Consider the following 23,495-nt stretch of genomic DNA (forward strand, 5'->3'; position numbering starts at 1 on the left):
TACATTTATAAACGAATCTCGGAAACAATTAGAAATGCGAAACAATGTTTCCAACAAAAGTTTCATAGTTTTGAAAGTACTTTTGTAACGACGTGATTAGATTTTTGAAAAATGTTAAATTTTGCAAAATATCCCTACTAACTAATCCCTTTTTCTTAAATTAAAAATTTTATTTTATGTAAGTGTGTTTTCAGTTTATTTCTCAAAAACATATTTACGGAAAACACAACTATTTTGTACACAACTTTATCATATGATTAAATTTAATGTAAAATAAACTATTTAATTGCAAAAAATTTGAAAATTAGATCTATCTAGGTATTCTAAATTCATGCAAAAACTTTCTCATTTCACATTTTTTTTATTTTACACTTGCTGAACTTCCTTTGTAAGATAAAACAAAGTATTTTATCAACAAACTTTGAAGATTAAAAATTAGACATAAATAATATAAAAAATAATTTTAAAAAATTACATTTCTACATAATTATGTTTATTTGACGCGAGAATGATTAGTTTCCGATAATTATCGCGTGATCAAAATTTATACAAACTTAAAATTGCAAAATTTACGGTTTTGCCTTATTGTATCTTGAAATTAATTTCTTTATTACATTATAAATTTTTGCGACGAAAATTATTGACAAAACGACAATACGATAGTGTAACAAGTGTGTCATGAAATCGATGCTGAAGCTCAAGAACGTTCGATTTAATTCGCATATATATATAAAACGGAGCAAATGTGGTCAAATATTGATTAAAAAAATGTCGGATATAATTTTAATATCAATGCCTCGTCATGTCGCAGCATGACTAGTGTGAGACAGATGACGGAAGCCTTGCACAATACACGCAACCCTTTTGGCGGCAAAGAATAATAGATTCGCTTTTATCATGTCACACAAATATTTAAAAATGAAATTCACTTCATCGTATAAATTATTATACGAATTGACAATCAATGCAATATAATTGCGATAAATTAAATATTGTCGATTTGAATCTCGAGATGAAGTTATATTTGTGATGTAGTTTCTGTCTTTGAGGTTATAAATACTTTGCTGTCAATAATTTTTCTTATATATTTATATTTGTGTGTGTATAAATATATAAATATATAAATATATATATATTTATTTATTTATAGTTCTTATTTTATATGTATATATATATATATTTTTATGGCTATTGCCCTCATACGAAGATCAATATTCGACCAGGTATTTATTAATAATTAAATGTCTATATCAATTAAATAATTAGAACTATATAAAAATATGAGACTATATTAATTCTCTTGTTACACATATTAATTTTACACAGTAAGAAAGGAAACAAGCTAATTAAAATTTAAAAAGTTCTGAAGAAGTTCTAATTTTACATAATTAAACAATTTTTTATTAATTCTTTTCATATTTCAGTATACATCTGTTGTATGATAATTATCAATCAAGAAATTTGTATAAATTAGTATAATTATGTCAAAGAAAAAAAGAAATCATGATTGGGGAGAAAATGGTTTCGAAGATTGGGTGAGTATATTATATATATGTAAACTTAAATTATTAATTTGTATTATTATATTTATTTATTTTTGAATTATTTTTTAATGAGTATAATTTTTTTAATATTTGTCAGGGCGGTTATATGGCTGCAAAGAAAGCTAAATTGGAGGAACAGTTTCGCGATACAGCTAGCAAAGAGTTTAAAGAATCATCGAAATTGTTTGAAGGAATTGCGATATTTGTTAACGGTTATACAAATCCAACATCGGATGAGTTGAGACGTCTAATGATGATGCATGGAGGAATATATCATCATTATATGCGTCCTAAAATCACGACTCATATCATAGCGTCTAATCTGCCATATTCTAAAATAGTGTTATACAGAAAAAGTCAGAATCCAATTCCTATCTGCAAACCACAATGGATCATTGATAGCATAGCAGCTGGAAAGATTTTGAATTTTCAAAATTATTTACTTTATTCTAATAGTACTAATTTACAGCCTCAGTTGGCATATAAATTAAATAATAAAGATAATGCTAGTTCAATCATACACAATAAACAGAATATTGAGAAGCCTGAAGCAAACACTGTTTGCAAAGAAACAGATATAAATAATAAAAATATATCAAAACACAATGTGTGTAATGATGCATTGAATAATACAAAAATAAGTGCACAGTCTACAAGGGATGCCGAGTTTTTGTCAACGTTTTACAGTAACTCGAGATTGCATTATATTTCTACCATGGGAACTATGTTTAAAGATTATGTGAACGAGTTAAGAGATAAAAGCGACGGAGTTTTTTCCGGTCTTGAACGTTTAAAATTAAAAAGTACCAAGAATGCATCAACTTCAGTTACTTGCGAATCAGAATCCGAAGATGAGACAATTTGTTTTACAGATAAAGTTACAGGTAAAGCGAACCATAAGCAAAAACCTGTAATAATGCATATTGACATGGATTGCTTTTTCGTATCGGTGGGAATTAGAAATAAACCAGAATTGCAAAGTGTACCGATAGCGGTAACGCACGCAAAAAGCAACACGTTTTCAGCGAATTACAACGGCAAGGAAGAGTTTGGATCGATGTCAGAAGTAGCTTCGTGCTCGTATGCAGCGAGAAAGGCTGGCGTGAAGAATGGCATGTTTCTGGGAGAGGCGTTAAAACTGTGTCCAAACTTGAAGACAATTCAGTATGATTTCGAGGGTTACAAAGAAGTTTCATATATATTGTATGACACCGTGGCATCCTACACTTTAGATATCGAAGCAGTAAGCTGCGACGAAATGTATGTTGATTGCACGAAAATTCTTGAAGCATCTGGACTTTCACCATTAGAATTTGCTACTATAATTAGGAATGAAATAAAGCAGAAAACAGATTGCCCGGTATCCACGGGATTTGGTAATAACAAGTTACAAGCGAGATTGGCGACGCGGAAAGCTAAACCTGATAATCAGTTTTATCTCAACGATAAGAATACAGAGACATATATTCAAACTTTTAATATAAGAGATTTACCAGGTACTTTTGAGCGATCAATTCATTTACATTATTTTGTAATGGTGAATTATATTTAAAAAAATCTAATCTGTTAATCGAATATATTGGATTTGTATTCTATAATAAGTATAAACACTTGGCTTTAATTTTTTTCAATCATTTCATTATCTTTATTAAAATTAAGATTTAATTCGTTTAATCTTTTTCGTCTTTTTATTCATAGGAGTTGGCGGAACAACGACTTATAAATTACATAAAATGAATGTGAATATATGTGAAGATTTGCAGAAGATCTCGTTGGGAGTGTTACAAAAAGAATTTGGTAAAAAGTTGGGAGAGCAGTTATACAAGATGTGTCGTGGATTAGATGACACAAAGCTGAATCTGGAATATGTTAGAAAATCTGTATCGGCGGAAGTTAATTATGGCATAAGATTTCAGAATAATGGCGATGCTATCGATTTTTTGAGTGAATTATCTGTGGAGGTGTGTAATCGATTGACAGCAGCTCGTGCAAAAGGTAGATGCATCACGCTAAAATTGATGGTCAGAGCTGAGGAAGCACCCAAGGAAACCGCGAAGTTCATGGGCCACGGTCTTTGCAATTATATAACAAAATCAAAAAATCTTATAGCAGCTGTTGACGATATTAGTATCATCAAAAAGTAAGTTTTTACTATTCTATCTATCAATTTTATAATTTTTTTAAATATATATTTTTGTGAAATAAGTACATGTTTTATGATCTAGGGAAGTTATAAGTATTTGGAATCAGTTGCATTTAATACCCGAAGATATGAGAGGGATTGGAATACAAATATCCAGATTAGAAATATGCAAGACTAAGCAAGCTAAAAGTAATTTAATCAACTTCTTTAATAAAACGAAAAAAATACCACAACCGTGTGATAAAATGTTGGAAGATGATAACAAAGATTGTGTCTCAGTCGAGAAATCTAAACCGGATTGCTCTAAAGTGCCTTCAACAGAAACATTAAGAGCAATAAAAGAAAATTGTGATACAGAAATTAGTAATTTGCCGTTGGAATCGATAGAATCTTCTGAATCAACCGATATAACAATTCCAGTCGAACCATCGATGATAGCAAAGAAAAAGTTACACAATCCTAAGATAAATGAAAATATTACTAAAGTGAAGGATTTATTTGGAAAACCCAATAAGAAAACAATACAAAAGCAGACGTCTCAAGAGAATTTCTTTAAACAAGTAAAACCAAATAGCGGAAGATCATCGAAATATAATATACCGCGAATACAAGATATCGATATGTCCGTGTTAATCGAATTACCCGCAGATATAAGAAATGAGATACTTGACGAATATAAAAGAAATAAGAAACAAGCTAGTATGAATATCGGGAATACGGATCGGATAAATGAAGTTTTACATGACGAAGAAACTTCAAATGTACAGAATTGTTCGCAAGTTGATCCGGATGTTTTATCAGTTTTAATGAAAGACGATTTGCATCCCGATGTGCAACGTGATGTGCAGATGTACTGTGATATGAAAAGAGAAGCGAATAAAGTTAATTTGAAAGAAATAAATAAAAAAAGCGATAATAAGCGATTGAAAGAAACAGGTGCGTCTTCAAAGATCAGTGATAATCATAGAAATAAAGAGAATGCAATATTTAATGTAAATAGCACTTGTATAGATGAAGCAGAACGTATATTACAAAAGAACGCAATGTATGAAAAGGATCAATTGTATGAAAAAGATGCTATCGAAACAACATCTACATCGAATCAAATCAATCATGTTGATAGTTCATACAATAATGTTACGATAGATAAAGCCGATACCTTTATTTTACAGAATTTAAATATTTTACATAACAATGAGAACGTAGATAAACATCAGGAAATGTTGATTAATCTTGTGAATCATCTCTTCACCCTTCCATTACAACAGGTACCACATAAATTATTTTATTAAGACAAATTATTAAATAGGAACTGAGTTCTAGCATTCTATTTTTGAGATCTGGTGCACGTAACTGTCGCAATTCCAATTAATATTAAATATTGTATAAAATTATTTCTTAACAATACAAATTGTTTACCTGTTATTGCCATAATATTGACATATTAGATGCATCAGAGATATCTATTTTTTCCCCTATACGTATATATTTATCAGATCATTTTTACAAAAACTGGTGAATTCTATTTGTTAAGATGTGATGTCTTATCTGTGAATATATTTAATGCATTGGTGTTCAGATCCCCCGATCTGTATAGAATTAGCAGTTGTAAAATATATGTTAACGTCATGAACATGACCATCATGCCGAACATTACATGGTAACTGTGACATTGGCACAGTAACGAGTAAAGTTATGGAAGATACAAGTCTGATGATAAAAAAAGTGTGTTAGCAATATTTCATGATAATTATTAGCTTATCACAGTACGTTGCGCGTTAATTTTATATTTCAGTATTTTCAGTTTCAAATTTATTCTTATTGTACGTTCGGAACATGACTTTAAGAAAACTTAATTCTAGTTTCAACACAAACATGAATTGTTAACATACTTTATACGTGAATATCAAAATAAATATTAATAAAAAAAACTTTCAACTTTTCATATACTATATTAAATAAGTAAAATGGACAGGAAAAAAAATTGAATTAATTTAGCAGAATTTGAAATGCCCTATTAAATTACCGCAAAATAATGCACTTGAGACTTTATCTAATAATCTTTAACAGAAAATCAAATAAAATCCTCTCTTTTTTTCGATAAGCAGTTTGGAATGAAAAATTTGTTGTCTTTCTCTTTTTTTTCTTGTTTGTCTTTACATAATATTTCTATCAAATAATATACATACGCGGATTATTTGAAAAATTACGTATATTATGTAAAGATATTTTTTGGCCTCAATTAAAGTAAATATGATATTTTTATAGGTAAAACTGCAAATACAAACATGGGTTACTAAATCTAATGTCGTGAATGAAGTAGACTTCCTGTCACTAGCGGCGTTTCTTAGCATACTTCCAGAAAAGAAACGTATCGAAGATTTACATGTCCTGTTGAAAACCATGTACAGGTAATCTATCTTTAAAATATTTGTTATAATAGACGCTTTTCACTTCGTAACAAATGGATAATAAATAATACAACGATGCAGATTTTAAGAAACAGATATCGCTTTACTCGCTCATGATCGATAAATAAAAATATTCGGCATATGATACATTAAACTTATCTATCTGTTTTTTTTTTTTAGATGTACAACGAAAACTGGGAACTGCATTTGGCATAAAACATATAGAAGAACCGTGAAACATGTTCAACGTTATATGCAGATCGAATACAACAACAATATAATGGTACCGTTGATCAGATGTAATGATCCGAGATGTAATAACGATAATTGAATTCGAAATTCGTAAATTTAATAAATTAAATTTCTACTAATGAATGTGTAATAAGAAATCTATTTACAAGCAAATGTGATATCTTTAATTTCAATTGAACGCAATACCGTTCTTTATCTAGAGAAGCTAATAATACACGACTCGTTTAATGTATGCCTTTGGAAAAGTTTGCTCGGTCTTGTATAAATTAGTAAGAAGTCAACCTCGAATTCGTGTATTTCTTTTGTAATATTTATATATATATATATTTTTTTTTAAATATATTTTTTCGCTTTATAATCGTTACGCGCGCAGGGATGGTGAAAAAATAGAAAGGGGTCAGATGAGCGTTTACTACTCCCATTCAGTTGTTCCCGGAGGTTTACACGTTAGGTCATATAAAACGCGTGAGATTCCGGGCACCGTGGATATTTCAGTTACCATCTTTTTCACCACCTATGAAACAATTAAATTATACAATTATTCTTAATATATTAAATAATTAAGTGCATACGTGTATGCATGTATATAGTGTCTCAAAAAGGTCAGGACATCTGAATATCTCGAAAAATATAAGTTTTACAGGAAAAAGATCTTTTTGAACCCTACAACTTTTGACTGAAACACTTTTCTGTACAACTTATTTTCCAAGATATTCAGGTATCTCATTCTTTTTGGGACATGATACGCTGTACATAATACGCTATATATAGAATATAGATATGAAAAGATGAACTTACATGTATTGGCAAATCTTTGCCAGGAACGGCAGGCATGCCAGTCATGAAATCATTAGTACAGAACGGCCTAAGCACGACGGAACGTTGGCATGATAATGTTCGACATGCCGTGTCGCGGTCAAAATGTATCGGTATTAAAATAACGGGCATCTGACTAATGGCTCCCATACAACCATTAGAAGCCAATACTTGATTAGCTAAGTGGTCCGCCTGTCGTAACGTCGCTATCACATTCGAAGTGAGATACGTAGGCGTGATATCTTGAATTGGATGATGAAGCTGCGGTCCAAAGATGTAGCACACACGATTTACATTGTGACACACGCGTGGAATTAGTTTCGCAAGGAACAACATATCCTCCCACTCCACACCTTCGGATACAGTCTCCTCACACGATAAACCTACTACATAGCTGTAACTTCTTCGATCACCCTATACAAATAAAAATTCGAAAATATTTCAATATCTGATAAAATTAAAAATCAAATATTTCGATATTAATGGTTCTTGTGTGATATAATTTTCAAATACCTGAACTCCTACGCTACGAATAGGCAAGAGAGTCGCCGCGATATGACGATGACTCGAAACCCTGCGAAGTTGCTGGCGTTCGATTTCGCTCGTTGCGCCTTCCACGCGATTTAATAACGCATGTTTTTTCTGAAGCATCTGTTCGTATTCGGCCATTATTTTTACTATAACCTGGAACAAGTACAATTCATATTAATGATCCATTGAAGAGACGATTGTGAAATTTTAATTTTTTTTTTATTTTACGTTTGTAATACCTGTGTTTCGGAAAAGTCCTTCTCTATGTAAGGTTCATCCGCGCAAAGGATTCGTACTGCAAGTCCAGGACCTGGGAACGGATGACGCGCCACAAGTGCCGCCGGTAATCCGAGATCACATCCCAACTGTCTTACTTCGTCTTTATGAAAATCTTTCAATGGTTCAACTACATATCCTTGTGTTCGTAATACTCTCACAAGTTCGCTGTCATTATGATGCGTCTTTATAGCATCTGCTTTACCTAAATGAATAAAAGAAATTCATATTTTTGCAATACGAAAAAACACAGGAATTTATAAAAAATTCAAAAAATAGATTTACCACTGACTAAGGCGCTTGCACTTTCTATTAAATCAGGCCTGAGAGTGCCTTGCCCAAGAAAAATGTCCTCTGGCTTTAATCCCATTTCTGCCATCGCCTCGTTTGCGACTCTTATAAAAACATCACCTATAATTTTTCGCTTTTCCTCTGGATTAGTAGTTTCGCATAACATCTTGGTTAACCTGGTTCTCGGACTACTAGCTGTACCACACATTCCTTTATTATTCGTAATATTGGCGTTCATTACAGGTGCGACATTGTCCAATGGGACCGTCGTTGTTCCCTGCATGAAATAACGACCAGCATTTACTACTCTTAACGTGACACACAATTGGGCTAAACTTTGTTCCACGAATTGCGTTTCTCCTTTACGCATGAAGCCGTTATTAATGTGTAGAGCTATAACTTGCTCCTTACTTAAAGCTTTTTGTAACAAAGCTGCACACACTGTTGAGTCCACACCACCGCTCACTAATAACTGTAACAATTTACATAAATTTAAATGAAATACCTCTCTTGTTATCTACAATATTGCAACGTTATTTTAAGAGCTTGAATCTTATTTTGAGTTAGAATACTTATTAATTACATACCAAAACTTTTTTGTCGCCTACAGTATTTCTGATGTATTGGATACACTGTGCCTCCCGATCGCGAATTGTATAATTACCCGTAAGGCCAGCGATACCGAATAAAAAGTTATGTAGCATAGATTTTCCATTAGACGTTAAATCCACTTCCGGATGAAATTGTACGCCATATAAATTCATTTTATCACTCGCTATACCTGCTATAAAGCTTGACGATCTGGCAGTAGTACGAAAGCAATCGGCCACCCTATCTATACTATCTCCATGGCTTAATAGTACCATTTGCTCTTTATCCAAGCCCCTAATACAAACAATTCATCATTTATTACATTTCTTTTTAACAATAAAGAATGTTTTTCATAAAGAATGTTTTTATAGTTCACAGACAAATAAGTACTTATTTAAAATCATTTGATATTTTCAACATAATTTACATACTTAAATAACAGGCACTTGGTATCAACTTCAACAGGAAACTGGCCATCCTCTCGAATTTCTCTCCTGGTTACACTACCACCGAACTCCTTATTCATCATCTGCATCCCATAACAAATACCTAATACAGGAATTCCTATTCGGAAGATATCAGCATCATATCTGGGTGCATCTTCCGCATATACTGAACTAGGACCACCAGAAATTATAATAGCTCTGAAAAGATCAAAGTAATAATAATAATAATAATAATAATAATAATAATAATAGTAATAATTATATATATATAAATTACAATTATAATTTAATTCAAATCAACCCTACTTGTATGTGCAGTTATGATAATTAAATAGTAGTATGAAACATGTATATCTTACTTATATCCTTTCTCCTGAAGAGTAAATGCAGGTGTATCAAGTGCCAGAATTTCACTATGAACATTTAATTCACGAATCTTTCGGTCTATTACTTTCCCATATTGTGCACCTGCATCTAAAATAGCTACTCTTTCATCAACAATGTCCATGGCTACTTCATCGGCACCATTATTTCTCTCAACGCGAAACAGCAATCCATCGGCACTTTTTTCCATTTCAATATTACGTTTATTAATGTTAATATTGTTGCTATGTTATTAACCTGTAATAATTTGAAAAGAATAACAGCATTGAATAAAAAAACGATTATAAATTATAATAAAATTATGATTAACATTTTATTATAGTACAAGAAATTAAGATAAATATATACATCATTCAATTTTATTTTAAAAAAATACAATCCTCTTCCCATTTACGCATAAATAATAATGCTCAATTTTTTATTTTCTATTTAATAATGTGATATACTTGAATATATATAATTATTTTACTAAATAAATTGTATTAAGTCAATTTTCTGTACTCTTTAATCGTTGCAGTAATAGTCTTTATGATTATATAACTGAACTTGCTCAATATTGTTTTTACTCAATATCTTTATCAGAGACATTGATAATAAAGTACAAGTATATTAATGACGAAAGCATGAACAATAAAAAAACTAAATGAGATAATTAAATCAATATATACTCCAAACATGCAAAATAAAAGAAAAATTTTGATGCAACAATGAAAGAAGCTCGAGTTCTTAAGAAAATGGAATTGACAAACTCTATATCTACATGTACAATTATACTTTACTATTAAGATTTCACAAATACTCGCGTGTTCAAAACATTTATTCCAGATCATAGAACTTTATATCAACAAATATTGATTTCGAAAGATATTTATTCTTCCATCAATATATATTCCAACATATATTTTAGATATAAGCAAAGTAGTTTTTCATATACTTTAAACTATATTGTATATTTTCTTTAAATGCTATTAAATATAATCGATTTGATTATAATAAAAAGTTTATAAAATATTAACAAAGATTAAATACTAATAATCTTTTTATATAAAACATAATTTCTTAATTATTTTTCAATATGTTTATACTAGTAAACAAATCTCTTTTAAAGCACCTCCGAAATTAATTTTATTCTTTAAAACATAATTTTTTGTAATATTAATACAATATTATATACACATATATATATTTTATATATAATACATGTTTTATATATATATATGAATATGTATTTTCCGAATATATGTGTTAATAAAATAAACGCATGCAAAATAAAAGAAAAATTTTGATGCAACAATGAAAGAAGCTGGAGTTCTTAAGAAAATGGAATTGACGAACTCTGTATCTACATGTACAATTATACTTTACTGTCAAGATTTCACAAATACTCGCGTGTTCAGAACATTTATTCCAGATCATAGAACTTTACATCAACAAATATTGATTTCGAAAGATATTTATTCTTCCATTAATTGTACAAAAAGTGACAAGAGGTACAGGTGATGAGAACGTCACTGTCTCACATGTTAATAGATATCTCGACGAGTAATTATACATCTGTAACACTTGTCGTTCGCCAGCTGGACGATACGCTCGACACACCCTATACACGTGCTCGAAGAATTGCGCTCGCGAATTCCGGCTGTACTTCGCGGAGCCGCTATTTGGTTATTTAACGAAAAACAAATCTCACCGGGTGTGCGAGGTGCGCCTCGGTGGTACGTTTGCGTAGCGAATCCGCAAACTATAGGTTATCTCGAGCGTTGTCGACTGATCGGGTGACTATCGTTTGGCTTACCGGATCGTTTAACCAGAGGCACCGCTCGTGAAGACCACCGAATAAAGTAAAACTAATCACAGAAGAACAGAACAGACAGACATCAGACGAGGCGGCCATTCGATCGCCACAATGCAGCGCGATCGTTGACTGCTTTCAAGTAGCGGTCGCGCAGGTGCGCCAACTCTTGCGCCGCGAAATTCCCGCAAGTCGGGGATTATGAAGTCACAAGTCACGCATTATTGTTGCGTGAGTTTTCCTTAGAAATATTAATTATGTATACATATAAATGATTGCGATTGTATCTGTTTTTTGATAGGTTAGAATCGTTATTCTTTATTCCTAATTCCTTATTCCTTGTGCCTTACTTTCATAATTTTTAATTTTTATCTTGTTTCAGGGTATACAATTGATGGTCGCAAAGGTGAATTGTATGATCGGCGCCATATTGAAAATTAGACACTAGCTGCGTTCAGCGAACTCAACAATTGAATGAGTGCTGTTATTGGTGTATTCTTTTAGATCATCCAGGGTATGATCAACGTAATGTTGCAAATGCTTTGAAGTATTCTTTGGTCAATTCTTTCTTCTGATTGGTCAATCAAATGCTTTAAAGCCCTTCATTATCCTTGTTTATTTTTATTTTAAAACTTACAAAATTTAGAAATTTTGTTAATTTGCCTCCTGAAAAATAGTTTTGAGGTGTAAAATGCTTTGAACAAATGTGCATACATTGCGAAGTTGGTTTGCTCATTCTCAAAGCAATCTCCCATTTCTTTTTAAATTAGACTCCTTGAAGAAATAATGAAAATATACGGATTGCCCAGATTACTGTAAATTTTACATTGATTCTGTTCGCGTTGCTTGCATTTTTTGCACTTAGCATTTTCGCTTTTTCTCTTTTCAACGCCCAAATATATATCTATTTCATTTTAAGTTCAAAAATGTTTAGGGATTTCAAACAACGCGAACAGATTCAATGATTTCATTTTTTGTTCTTGTATAGTATCCAGTTAATATAGATCTGTGATAACGCCCGCATGCACGCATAATAATGAATATACCTATACATAAATGCAATTAATAATTATCAGAATTTAATTAGATTTTTCTTTTTAGAAGGTTTTTATATTTTTTTTATATTTCATTGTGTCAATTTTCCTCTTTTAAAAGCTTCGTTTACACTTCTCCATCACTCTTTCCTTATATTCGATTTAATTTTCGTCAGAGCATGAATTAAAATGCTCATATCAATGTCAAATGATGATACTGCTTAAATTATATATTATTAAAAATTATAACGATAGAAGGGAAAAATTCAAATATCTCATAATATTTTTAAGAAATTTATCATATTTTATAAATATAGAGAATTTTATAAAAATTTCATATAATTTAGAAAGATTTCCGAAAAATGCTTCGTAAATTTCTTCAGATTTTATAAATTCTAGAATATATTTAAAAATTTACATGTTTAAAGAATTTCAGAAAATATAGACTTTCTCAGTATTACTAAAAAAATGTTCCCATTTGTGAAAAAAATTTGATTCGAAAAATTTTTTTTAAATACAGGAGTACTTTGAAAAGTTATGAAATTTATTCCAGTTAAATAGCAAACAACCATTATTATTGTCATCATGTCAAAATGTTATCATAAATATTTATTTTGATGTCAAAATTATTACAAATGATATAGCTCGAGATATAAAAATTCTGACAAATTATATAAAAAATTCTAAAAAAAATTTTCTTCGGAGAAATTAACTCCCAATTTTTGATGAGTTTGTTCTAAATATGTCGTTTCAAAAAATTGCTAGAGATAATGATAGTGATAATTATTACATGATCCCTAACAAAAGACAACAAAAGACGTTATCCTGTATTTGATCATCCTGTATGTGACAAATACTACTATACAATAATAATTGGTGTCATTAGCATACACAATATACACAATAGACATCTCGTTCGAGGAATATCACATCTATATGTTATGAAAGTTATCATAATGTCCCTCAAATGGTATGTGTTCTATGGAATAGTTATGTCATAATATTCATAATCTAGATTATGAATTTGCGTATATTGATGTATACATTTGTATTTAATTTATATAATATAATTGTAAAAATGTTAACATACTTTGAGATTAAAATAGGAATGTATAAATTTATATTTTTAGTAAGACACACATATATATATATATATATATATATATATATATATATTTCTTAAATTTATGCTTTTTATATTTTTAATAAGACATAAATAATCCCCTACAGCGTGAAATATTGCATATTATTTTGAGATTGCAATATTTCGTAAAATTGCTGTAATATTGTAGCAATATTCCAATGTAATATTCAGGGAAATATTGCATACTTATTGCTATAATATTATGCAATATTTCAATAATTATTAGTTTTATTAATTGCTAACATATTATATATATATATATATATATATATATATATGTATATATATTGTGTGATTAGCATCATATTCCAAAATATATACAATAAAGTTATAATAAAAAAATATTCGGGGATCTAGAAAACACATCCAAAAAAGATTGGGAATCTCTACTCGCTAACTCGATTTGCATATACATTCTATTGTAGGATTTCTGAATGTTTTTTCTTACAAGAAGTGTACCCCTTTCAAGATTGCGTACTTATTTACTGAATTGTAATATTATAACAATATATTGCAATATTTTTCACAAAATATTAAAATTACAATATTTTGCAATATTGATATAATATTTTCAATGAAGTATTAACATTCCAATATTGCTGCAATTTTTATAATATTAAAATATTGCACTATTAAAATATTGCAATATTTCGTTCTGTAGGGAACATAATGTAACGTATATATTTCATAAATATATTTTTAGTAAGATATACTAACATAACATAATATATATATTGTTCAAAGAAATTTTTTGAACATATTTCCGATACGAGATATTGAAATGATTTCCATTTCTAAAAATTTTCTCCAGAGTTCTAAAATTATTAGAGATTTTTAGACGCATCCCGCATTTATTCCAATTTACCATATCATAGATCATGTCTGAAATTAAAAAAAAACATATCTCAGGATAATTAATAATCTCCTGATTACTAATTATGTCACTCGTTAAAGGAAATCACTTATGACTCGCAGACGACAAATTATACAGAAAATACACTCGTTCCGCATTGTTCCCGAATACTGATTCTAGCGCAAGAACAAAAGGTACGATTACATGTGGCATTGTCACAAGCTAGGACAAATTGTATTACAGTATTTGCAGCTTAAAACTAACAATTTTTATTGCAGCTTGTTGAGGATTCTTGACTTCCAGGAGACAGTTAAACCAACATCGAATTTGCAAGCTACTGTAATGACCATCTTAGCAGCGAAATAATTGAATATTCGTGTAGTGTCTCGTGTTTTGCGAAAACTTATTAATTAATTCTTCCTAGATTAATCCTTCTGTCCATTCTACCTGCCTGAAACACATGTGATTACAACTGATTCGACGTGTAACGATTATTTACTTAAAGTAGTATTTACGTAAGAAACGGTCAAGGGTAATTGTAAACTATAAAAGATGTATCCAGTTGAATAAAATACTCAGTTTTGTGAGACACGAATTCCTAACAGCGATAAAATTATGGATAGATCAAATTTCTGTTTATTGGCCATCTTGGCCATTTTGGCGGCTGTTGTTGCCGAAGAGTTATATTCAGACGAATGGGATCACATCAATCCCGATGATATCTTGCCGAATGATGAGCTTCGAAATCAGTATTACAATTGCTTCATGGATACTGGCCCGTGCATGACAGAAGATCAGAAATTCTTCAAACGTACGATATTTTATTATCTCTAGTATAAATTTAATTTTATAAACGATAAATACAACTTTTATTTAGTAATAAAAGAAATTGTAAAAGTATTAATATTCTAATAACATTATTATATAATCTGGACAAAAATATATTTATTTTTTATTTAATCCTTTACTTACTTTAATGAAAATTTCATTTCGTACATAGTACTATTTAAATATAGAAAAATCTCGATTTAAGTACTTATACCTATATATCTAGGTATATTTTAACATTGTGTATAAAGAATATAACAAAAATATTATTAAGATTAAAATGGATAATCTCTAATTTAATTAATAACATTTATTTTAATTTTTTGTTCATGCGTATAGAAATATTTCTCAATACATTTTTTATTTTCTCAAAATATCTACTAAAAGATTTGGAATAGATAATATGATATAATTGTTATAATAAAATATTATAACAAAAGAATGTTTATATAATAGGAAATTACTATTATTTCGCACAATTTTCAGAAAATATAGAGTGTCTGGAAATTTGTAAATTAAAATATAACAATAAGAAAGTTTTAAAAAATTTGTAAGTAAAAAAGTTATTCGTAAATTTTTATTTTAAGCGATAGTTTATGAAATAAAAATAATAATAAGGGTTTATCTTAAATCCTACTGCTTGAAATAAAAATGTACACATAACTTTTTTATTTCAAAAACTTTCTTGCTGTGATATTTTGATTCGTGAATTTCAAGACATCCTGTATGTGTATCAATAAAAATATCTGAGATTTTCTATTTTGCAGAGCATGCCGCTGAAGCGTTTGCAACAAAATGTCGAAAATGTACAGAAACTCAAAAAAAGAATGTAGAAAAGATAGTCATATGGTACACCGAGAACCGCCCTGAGGAATGGCGTGCCATGGTAGAAAAGCTTTTGGAAGAGGCGAAGAAGTTGAATATTACACCCGTCGACTAATGTTGCCAAACAAACAGCACATTTCGCATTATCATGTATACTTAATTGTGAAATAACAAATAATGATCTCGCATCCATAGTAGTTTTCCAAGATATTAGCTGCAATATACGATACAATTATGATGTAGACGCATGCGAGATTTAGCAGTATTACATTATTGTACAATTTTAACTGACAATAAAAGCCGTTTTGTGACGGGTTGAACGTCTATGTACCTCTCAACGGGTGCATCGGCAATCTGCAATTATAAATCATGATGGTATTTATCATCGAGTTATCTCTGCGGATTTTAGTTCGCAGAGGAAAAAGCGACAACACGACTTTTTGTCACTTCATCCTCATTAATATTGGTATCGGCCTTACGCATGCGTCGGAAATGTATTTCATTGTGGAGCGCACGTTCATAGCAGCGGAGGGGTGATATACTTGGTTCAGACTCTAACCACATCAGCCTAAATCATTTCTACTAGTCGCGAGATAATGCTCGGGAAAGAGACATTCGTTCCCGATTGTATACTCTGATATTATTCCAACTGAAGTGTTCATTTCCCGAATTCGTCATGAACTGTCGGTCCTCAACGAGAGAATCGATACGGGTAGTGGAACGGGGTGGCTGCAGTTTACTAGGGTGACTAACACACATCGTAACGCGTTTGTCATATTAAATTCGACGATTCTTTCCAAAATCGACGAAATAACTTTTATAGAGGTATCACGGGGTTATTGCTTTACAATAACAATAATTTGTCAATAATTGATAATGTAACAATTTTGTTGCTGATATTTCCTGTAGCGGTCGGTAATTCGATCCCGCCGATGACAGGATACACGCTTACGTAGTGTATAATGGTGTGTAATAATTTTATCCGCGCATCCCTCATATACTCGAATATACGCGCGGGGTACTCGTAATTATTTGATGAGCTTGCTTGAAAAAAACAACGCCTGCTTATTCTCATCGCGACGATTTTGCTGCAGTGCCAGATCGAAGTTCAATTGATGCGTAACGCCCTCTCATTCTGGACAAAAAATTGGAATGCGACGAAAGTTTGTTCTCCATTCCAGGTATTCCATTAACTGATTAATTTTTCCCTTGCGTGTAAACACGAGCGTGGCGTATTAATGTGTAAGCGGAAAAAAGAACATGCAATAATTTGCATTCTGAAAGAAAATAATTTAAACGTCATAAATACTAATTTTAGATGGTAAAAAAAATAATGACATCGTCATTGTGTTGAATCATGATAACTGGAGAAGATACTTAACACGAAAGAACGTGAATTTACGAGGTGATAAAGCAGGTATTTGTGCCATGATTTGTTGTAAGATATTTTGAGAAAAATCCTACAATTTATATAATGATTATTTTAAAATAAAACCCTCCTCCTATCCTTAAGACTTGATCTATTAACAAAGAGAGATTCAGGTATAATATGTATCTCACGGATTTAGAAAATTTGATATGTATTAAGATAAAGAGTTTGACGTCGTATAATACGTAACATACATTTAAATGCCATGAGTTCAAGGATTGAACTTATAAAATTTTAAAATTTAAAATAGTCGCACGCATGACGGATATCATAGTAAACAGCCAGTTTTTGCGTGTTAAAATCAGCTAGGCGATATTTTTTTTTTTTATCATTTTTCTCGATGTCTATTACTTTTGGCATTTTCATAATTTATCTTATGACTTTGCAAATTAGAAGATATTTCAAAAAATTTATTTTTGTGAAAATTATAAACATTATTATTACATAAAAATTCACAATTTTCATTAAATTAAACAGTATATTTTATTATAAAAAGACTAACATACATTTTATTATAAAAAGACTAACATACATTTTAAGCTTTAAATAATTTGTCTTCTATCATTGTTCTTTTATTTCTATTTTTTATGACGAAAGTTCATAGTTCTTACTAAAAAATAAATTTTTTTAAATATTTGCAGAATCATCACATCATAAATTATGAATACAAAAAGAAACATTGAGGGAAATAATAAAAATAAGATATTTGCATCTAATCGGTTTCAAATATGCAAAAATGACCGGCCGTTTACTATAATATTTATTACGCGTGCTATTTCAAATTTAAAAATTTTGTAATTTCAATCCTTTGATCCATTGACAATTAAATGTTACGTTTCATAATATCAAACTTTATATCTTAATATATCAAATTTTTCAAAATTTGCGAGATACGTGTATATCCTGGATCTTCCTCTGTAAATAATAAAAAAGAAAATTTCGCTTCGAATCAATTAATATGATTTTTCTTGCATTCTCGCGTGTTCGCATGCTTCCTCTCGCATAAATTGAGGAAACCTTAATACAATGCAACATCGTGTATTGTGTTATAAGGATTAACACGTCATCTACAATCATATGTATCACATAAATTATATTATGTAATGATCCATATATCAATCAATTTTTTAAAGTTTTGTATTTCGAAACGAAATTAAATGTGACGAACGATTTTATCAGACATGTACATCGTGCGAAACTATATAACGAGAGATTTTCGATTTCATATATGTATTTTATATTATACTTTGAGTTCATACCAACAAAGAATCATATATTTTTTTCGAAAATAAATAATATATATACATTTCTCTCGCCCTTTAATTGTTTGTTATTCATATGATTTTATTCATACGTATGTTATATATAAGAGACAATTTATAAATTTATAAATTTTGCAATTAAATAATTTAGACAATTGCAAAATAGTAAATAAAATTTCGACTGCTTTTATTTTAATAAACACTTGAGAATTATTTGATTAGCATTAAAATCATTTCGGAAGCGATAAAATACACTTGTGGTTTTGAGAGAAATCCGGCTACAATAATGAAAAAAATAAGATAAAATAACTGCTATATATTGTACTGTGATTCAACGGTCACGCTCAATAGAAGTCAGCTTAGTTAGCTTAGTAAGCCTCTTTGTGCTGATAAGATTATACTTTTATGTTCGTATTCATACTCAGATCTTATTTAAGATCTTTTTAAATTGATCTTCAGATGCTCTATTATTATTGGCTATAACAAAGTATCTAAAGCAAAAACTTAAGAAAGCCTTAAAATATCTTGAGGAATTATATCTTGAGGAATTACATCTCAGCAATGAAAACGTCCAACAATTGCAAAATAAACGTCGATCGTATTCGGCAGAATATTTATTTTTGTAACTGTTGGAAATTTTCTTCGCCAAGATAGAACTATTCCTTTCTAAATCTAGAAGAGTATAATCCAATCAGTGTAAAAAATACTAATATGTATGAGATTGGCGCGGCGAAACAAAGTTTATTTATATTTATGACTTTGCTTCATTTGTGATCGATTCCACATCGGAAAAGCACAAACTGCCTTTTATTAATAGTACAGAAGGCGCACGAGAAATTTTTGATACAAATTTCTTGCAAAATACTTAAAATATTACGTCATACCACTTATCCAATTTGTCGAATTAGTGAGGATGAAGTACTAAATATATTTAAAATTAGGCGAAATCGTGCGTACGCTACTTGATCATCCTTTCGTAAATATTGTTCTGCCGAACAATGCCTTTCTGTTAAACGCGGTTGTTCTTGTTTTTCTTATGTGATATAAAAAATAAACTATATTTTATCTCTCTGGTTATCGTCTTTCATTGGCAATATACTCTCATTTGCAATATATCATCTAATTTTATAACAATCGCGTACATTTATAGAAATAAATTTGAAATGTTATTACCTTTAATAATATATTTTTTACATGTGTGTGATTTGTAGATATACAAAAATATCAAATATAAATTTTAAATATAACAAAATAAAATGCACCTCAATAAAAGATAATAAGAATGATAATAGTTGCTTTCCATTTACATCGATTCTCAGATAATTTTCACTTGTGACGTCATAACTCAGTTGAATGCATGTCCCTTTATGCATTCTGGTAAGTGAGATTCAACTGAATTTTTATTTATAATTTGCACCAGATCGAGATCGTGTGCTTCAGAGGATCTCGTAAGCTCGCTTCAAGCTGAAATTATGAACTTATTATCACATGTGATAATTTTTTACTAAAATAAACAAGTAGCGACGTCATTAATCTAAGTGTATAAAATATTCGGCTCACTTCAAACTCAGTTTTATTAGAATAAATAAATGAAAAGGAACTAGTATCCAAATACATCTATAAACTATAAATATCACAGATCTGTTTTCTGTGGCTGAGCTAGTGTAAACTTTTGCAACTTAAAATGAGATACACAGATTGTAAGTTTTAGCCAATGCTTTTAGAGCGGATTAAACTATGTCGAAAAGTCCATTTTTTTTTATAAATCTTCTCATGTTGGAAAAAATAAGAAAATGCAGTACTAAAAAGTTGATAAAAAATTCTGAAAAAATCCTCAGAACTGTACGAGAAGAAAATAAATGATTTTTGTCTTTTGCAGTTTTTTTGTAAAATTAATAATATTTGAGTAAAAAATTATTCAAGACCAATATTTAGCAATTTTTAGTAATTAATAATTGTTAACTATTGCGAAAATTGCAAAATGATTTAAATAGTAGAAGACTTTTCGACTCAGTTTAGTCCGCTTTATCTATACAAATGTGATTGGCCAAAACTTATGGGACACCTTATATATTTGATTTTCATTTGACGAAAGCGAAAAAGAAAGTTCTAGACCAGGTTCCATTATGTGATTAAGTTGTGTAAGTTTAACCTGATGTTTCATCAAATGGGCTTCATCCATGACGTCACAGATGAAGCCTATTGGATAAAACATCAAATTAAACCTAACCACAAATTAACCAGGAAATGAAAAATCAGATCCGAATGTAATACAGTCTAGTGCAGAAATAAAAAATATATTTCATATATTCATAACATTGTCCTGACAAACTATCCTAACCAACTTTATCTCACAACAGTATAGCATAGTCCAATGAGAAAATTCAAAATGAAGAAGAGATTATTGTGGTGCGGTTTCACTTTCGCCGTCGTGCTTCTCATCCTTATGATTTCGACTGAGAGTAACATCATCCAAAGAATACCGTTTCTCGACGTGACGACAGTCAACGATATCAGATGCTACGATGAAGTTTCGACTACAAAAAGCAGCCTTGATTTTGATTCGGAAACAAGTACGAAAATTATTATCTATCTTTATATGTATTAAAAAGTTTGAGAAAGTAAGTTCTTGATAAAAATAGCATAAATCTTCGTATAGAATAACTTTTATAAAAAAATCATGGTTGTAAAAAAAATATGAAATGTGTATTTTCAAATCAAATATATCAAATCCATACATTTTATCATGCAATCATCAGAAATTTATTACATTTTGTTTGATTTTGTACAAATTGATACAGTAATATTAAATATTAAACTTTCCCTTTATATTTCTGTGTACAGTTTTTTTTCAATGCTTTAGATTGTTTTTCGTATTGCCATTGAACGATTCAACTGAATAACCGATGCTCTAACCGGTGTTTTTAAAAATTCGAGATATTAATATATACTCGTATTATATTAAAAAGTGTTATAGAAAAAAAATTAATTATTTTATTATTTTTATTAATTAATTTCTTCAAAAGAGATGACAAAATTGAATGAGCTAGGATCTAATTTACTTAAAAATCGTTTAAATTACTTAAAAAATTTTTTGGAATCTTATGTATGATTCGACATATTTTAATAATTTTAATAATTATAATAATATTTTCAAGATACATAAAATTTAAGAAACTTTTATCTTTATTAAGCAATTAAAAAATTACACATTAAGAAATTTGTATAATTAATTTTAATACGGTATTTTAATATTGATTTAAACGTTTAATTTACATTTCTTGACGAGATTGTGAATATCACAATAAATACTCCGATTAAAAATTGCAATAAATTAATATGACTTAATAAATATGTCAACATACATTTGTAATAAACATTATTTACATTTCTTATGCTTTAGATTATATCGATAAGCCAACATCAGGTAGGAACATCTTCTTCCATGAGACTTCTTGTTTCGGCGACGAGGGCCTGACATTAAATGCCCGACAAGCTTGTGCCATAGAATCGGCAGCACGGATGAACCCGTCAATGACCGTGTATTTGCTATTCATCAGTAAATCGGAGTTCTCGAACAGTACACGCGAGATCGTCAGGCATCTTCTTAATTATTCCAATGTCAGGATCCGTCATATCGATCCGCAGAAATACGTGAAGGAGACGCCCTTGGATGCATGGTATACCAGTGGCGTCTTAAAGAAAAGCCATTGGCCGGTCAGTCATATGTCAGATATACTGCGTTATCTGACTTTGTGGAAATATGGCGGTATCTACCTCGATCTCGACGTAGTAGTCACCAGTTCGCTAGAGAATTTGACAAATTTTGCTGGCGCAGAGGACTGGGACGATGTTGCTGCCGGCGTCATGGGGTTCGACTTGTCGAAGCTGGGTCGACGCGTGGCTGATGCTTGCGTGCGTGATCTCAGAAAGAATTTTCGCGGCGACGTCTGGGGTAACAATGGACCCGGAGTCATCACAAGGACATTGCAGAAACTCTGCGCGACGACATATGTGAGTATTGTAGATATTGAAAAAAGATCTGGAACTACAATAATAGGAATTATTTATTTGATCACGTCTAAAAGTTTTAGTTAAATGAATTAATATCATTATTTACAACACACACAACTTTAGATATAAAATAGTATATATAAGAAAAAGTGAAAAGTGGAAATCATTTCTTATTAGAAAATTTTCTCATTAAGAAAATTTATTAATATTTTCATCTTAAATTGATTTTTTTCTTAAATTGATTGTAGATTCATAAAATATAGGATTATTGCTTTGAAAAAAATCATTAAAACAATTATTAAATATAATAAATTTTTATTTACTGACGTAAAAAAATAGTTCTGATCGGCGTAGCCTATCTGTGTCGGGTCAGGACGATCAGACAGTTTCGGAAAAGTTTCAGAAAATAAGAAAATAAAGAACTATTATTTGATTTTTTGTTATATAAAAGCTTTAAACTTTATTCTTCAGCTTTTTATTATTTTTACGTTTTTTTTTGGAATTTTTTATGAAGGGCCTGTAAGTTTTAATTGGTATCAGGTTTTTTGCATACATTTAAACAATATGTAAAAATTTTTATGTAAAAGAATGAAAATTATTATCAGTGGACCGCTTTAAAGTAATCGATG

The 23,495-nt window shown here is 30.0% G+C and overlaps 4 protein-coding genes across 5 annotated transcripts; 3 read left to right on the plus strand and 1 right to left on the minus strand.

The window, feature by feature from the left end:
* Positions 1-359: 359 nt before the first annotated feature.
* Rev1 (Rev1 DNA directed polymerase) lies at positions 360-6,469 on the plus strand. The gene is made up of 8 exons (XM_011055589.2): positions 360-1,049; positions 1,151-1,223; positions 1,425-1,535; positions 1,642-3,040; positions 3,243-3,684; positions 3,770-4,955; positions 5,956-6,098; positions 6,279-6,469. Exons 3-8 carry the CDS (start codon positions 1,482-1,484, stop codon positions 6,427-6,429), a joined length of 3,375 nt encoding a protein of 1,124 aa, XP_011053891.1. The 5' UTR covers positions 360-1,049; positions 1,151-1,223; positions 1,425-1,481; the 3' UTR covers positions 6,430-6,469.
* Positions 4,825-11,637, minus strand: bur (GMP synthase burgundy). 2 transcript variants are annotated; one of them, XM_011055587.2, is made up of 9 exons: positions 11,481-11,637; positions 9,661-9,922; positions 9,287-9,499; positions 8,852-9,149; positions 8,259-8,736; positions 7,937-8,178; positions 7,680-7,850; positions 7,149-7,580; positions 4,825-6,864 (listed from the first exon to the last, which is right to left on the minus strand). In XM_011055587.2, the coding sequence occupies exons 2-9, from the start codon at positions 9,873-9,875 to the stop codon at positions 6,763-6,765; spliced, it is 2,151 nt and encodes a 716-aa protein (XP_011053889.1). In that variant the 5' UTR covers positions 9,876-9,922; positions 11,481-11,637; the 3' UTR covers positions 4,825-6,762. The 2 variants fall into 2 exon arrangements, with proteins under 2 accessions (XP_011053889.1, XP_011053890.1); XM_011055588.2 differs by having other exon boundaries at positions 11,376-11,637.
* Positions 11,638-15,056: 3,419 nt separating this feature from the next.
* Positions 15,057-16,528, plus strand: LOC105145779 (ejaculatory bulb-specific protein 3). The gene is made up of 2 exons (XM_011055586.2): positions 15,057-15,319; positions 16,104-16,528. The coding sequence occupies exons 1-2, from the start codon at positions 15,124-15,126 to the stop codon at positions 16,274-16,276; spliced, it is 369 nt and encodes a 122-aa protein (XP_011053888.1). The 5' UTR covers positions 15,057-15,123; the 3' UTR covers positions 16,277-16,528.
* Positions 16,529-16,621: 93 nt separating this feature from the next.
* LOC147907279 (alpha1,4-N-acetylgalactosaminyltransferase 1-like) lies at positions 16,622-22,950 on the plus strand. Its single transcript, XM_087414104.1, has 3 exons — positions 16,622-17,578; positions 21,213-21,425; positions 22,256-22,950. The coding sequence occupies exons 2-3, from the start codon at positions 21,227-21,229 to the stop codon at positions 22,948-22,950; spliced, it is 894 nt and encodes a 297-aa protein (XP_087270230.1). The 5' UTR covers positions 16,622-17,578; positions 21,213-21,226.
* The last annotated feature ends 545 nt before the right edge of the window (positions 22,951-23,495 follow it).

Source organism: Acromyrmex echinatior, chromosome 15 (genome assembly GCF_024713525.1).
Source record: "Acromyrmex echinatior isolate Ae372 chromosome 15, ASM2471352v2, whole genome shotgun sequence".
Lineage (NCBI taxonomy): Eukaryota > Metazoa > Arthropoda > Insecta > Hymenoptera > Formicidae > Acromyrmex > Acromyrmex echinatior.

Bases quoted from the DNA above. Each gene is read 5' to 3' on its own strand.
- Rev1 (XM_011055589.2), top strand. From the start codon at position 1,482: ATGTCAAAGAAAAAAAGAAATCATGATTGGGGAGAAAATGGTTTCGAA. The intron at 1,536-1,641 runs GTGAGTATATTA...AATATTTGTCAG, and splicing joins AAAATGGTTTCGAAGATTGG to GGCGGTTATATGGCTGCAAA. The intron at 3,041-3,242 runs GTACTTTTGAGC...TTTTATTCATAG, and splicing joins TAATATAAGAGATTTACCAG to GAGTTGGCGGAACAACGACT.
- bur (XM_011055587.2), bottom strand. From the start codon at position 9,875: ATGGAAAAAAGTGCCGATGGATTGCTGTTTCGCGTTGAGAGAAATAAT. The intron at 9,150-9,286 runs GTATGTAAATTA...TGTTTGTATTAG, and splicing joins ACCAAGTGCCTGTTATTTAA to GGGCTTGGATAAAGAGCAAA. The intron at 8,179-8,258 runs GTAAATCTATTT...TTATTCATTTAG, and splicing joins TGCAAGCGCCTTAGTCAGTG to GTAAAGCAGATGCTATAAAG.
- LOC105145779 (XM_011055586.2), top strand. From the start codon at position 15,124: ATGGATAGATCAAATTTCTGTTTATTGGCCATCTTGGCCATTTTGGCG. The intron at 15,320-16,103 runs GTACGATATTTT...TCTATTTTGCAG, and splicing joins AGATCAGAAATTCTTCAAAC to AGCATGCCGCTGAAGCGTTT.
- LOC147907279 (XM_087414104.1), top strand. From the start codon at position 21,227: ATGAGAAAATTCAAAATGAAGAAGAGATTATTGTGGTGCGGTTTCACT. The intron at 21,426-22,255 runs GTACGAAAATTA...CTTATGCTTTAG, and splicing joins TGATTTTGATTCGGAAACAA to ATTATATCGATAAGCCAACA.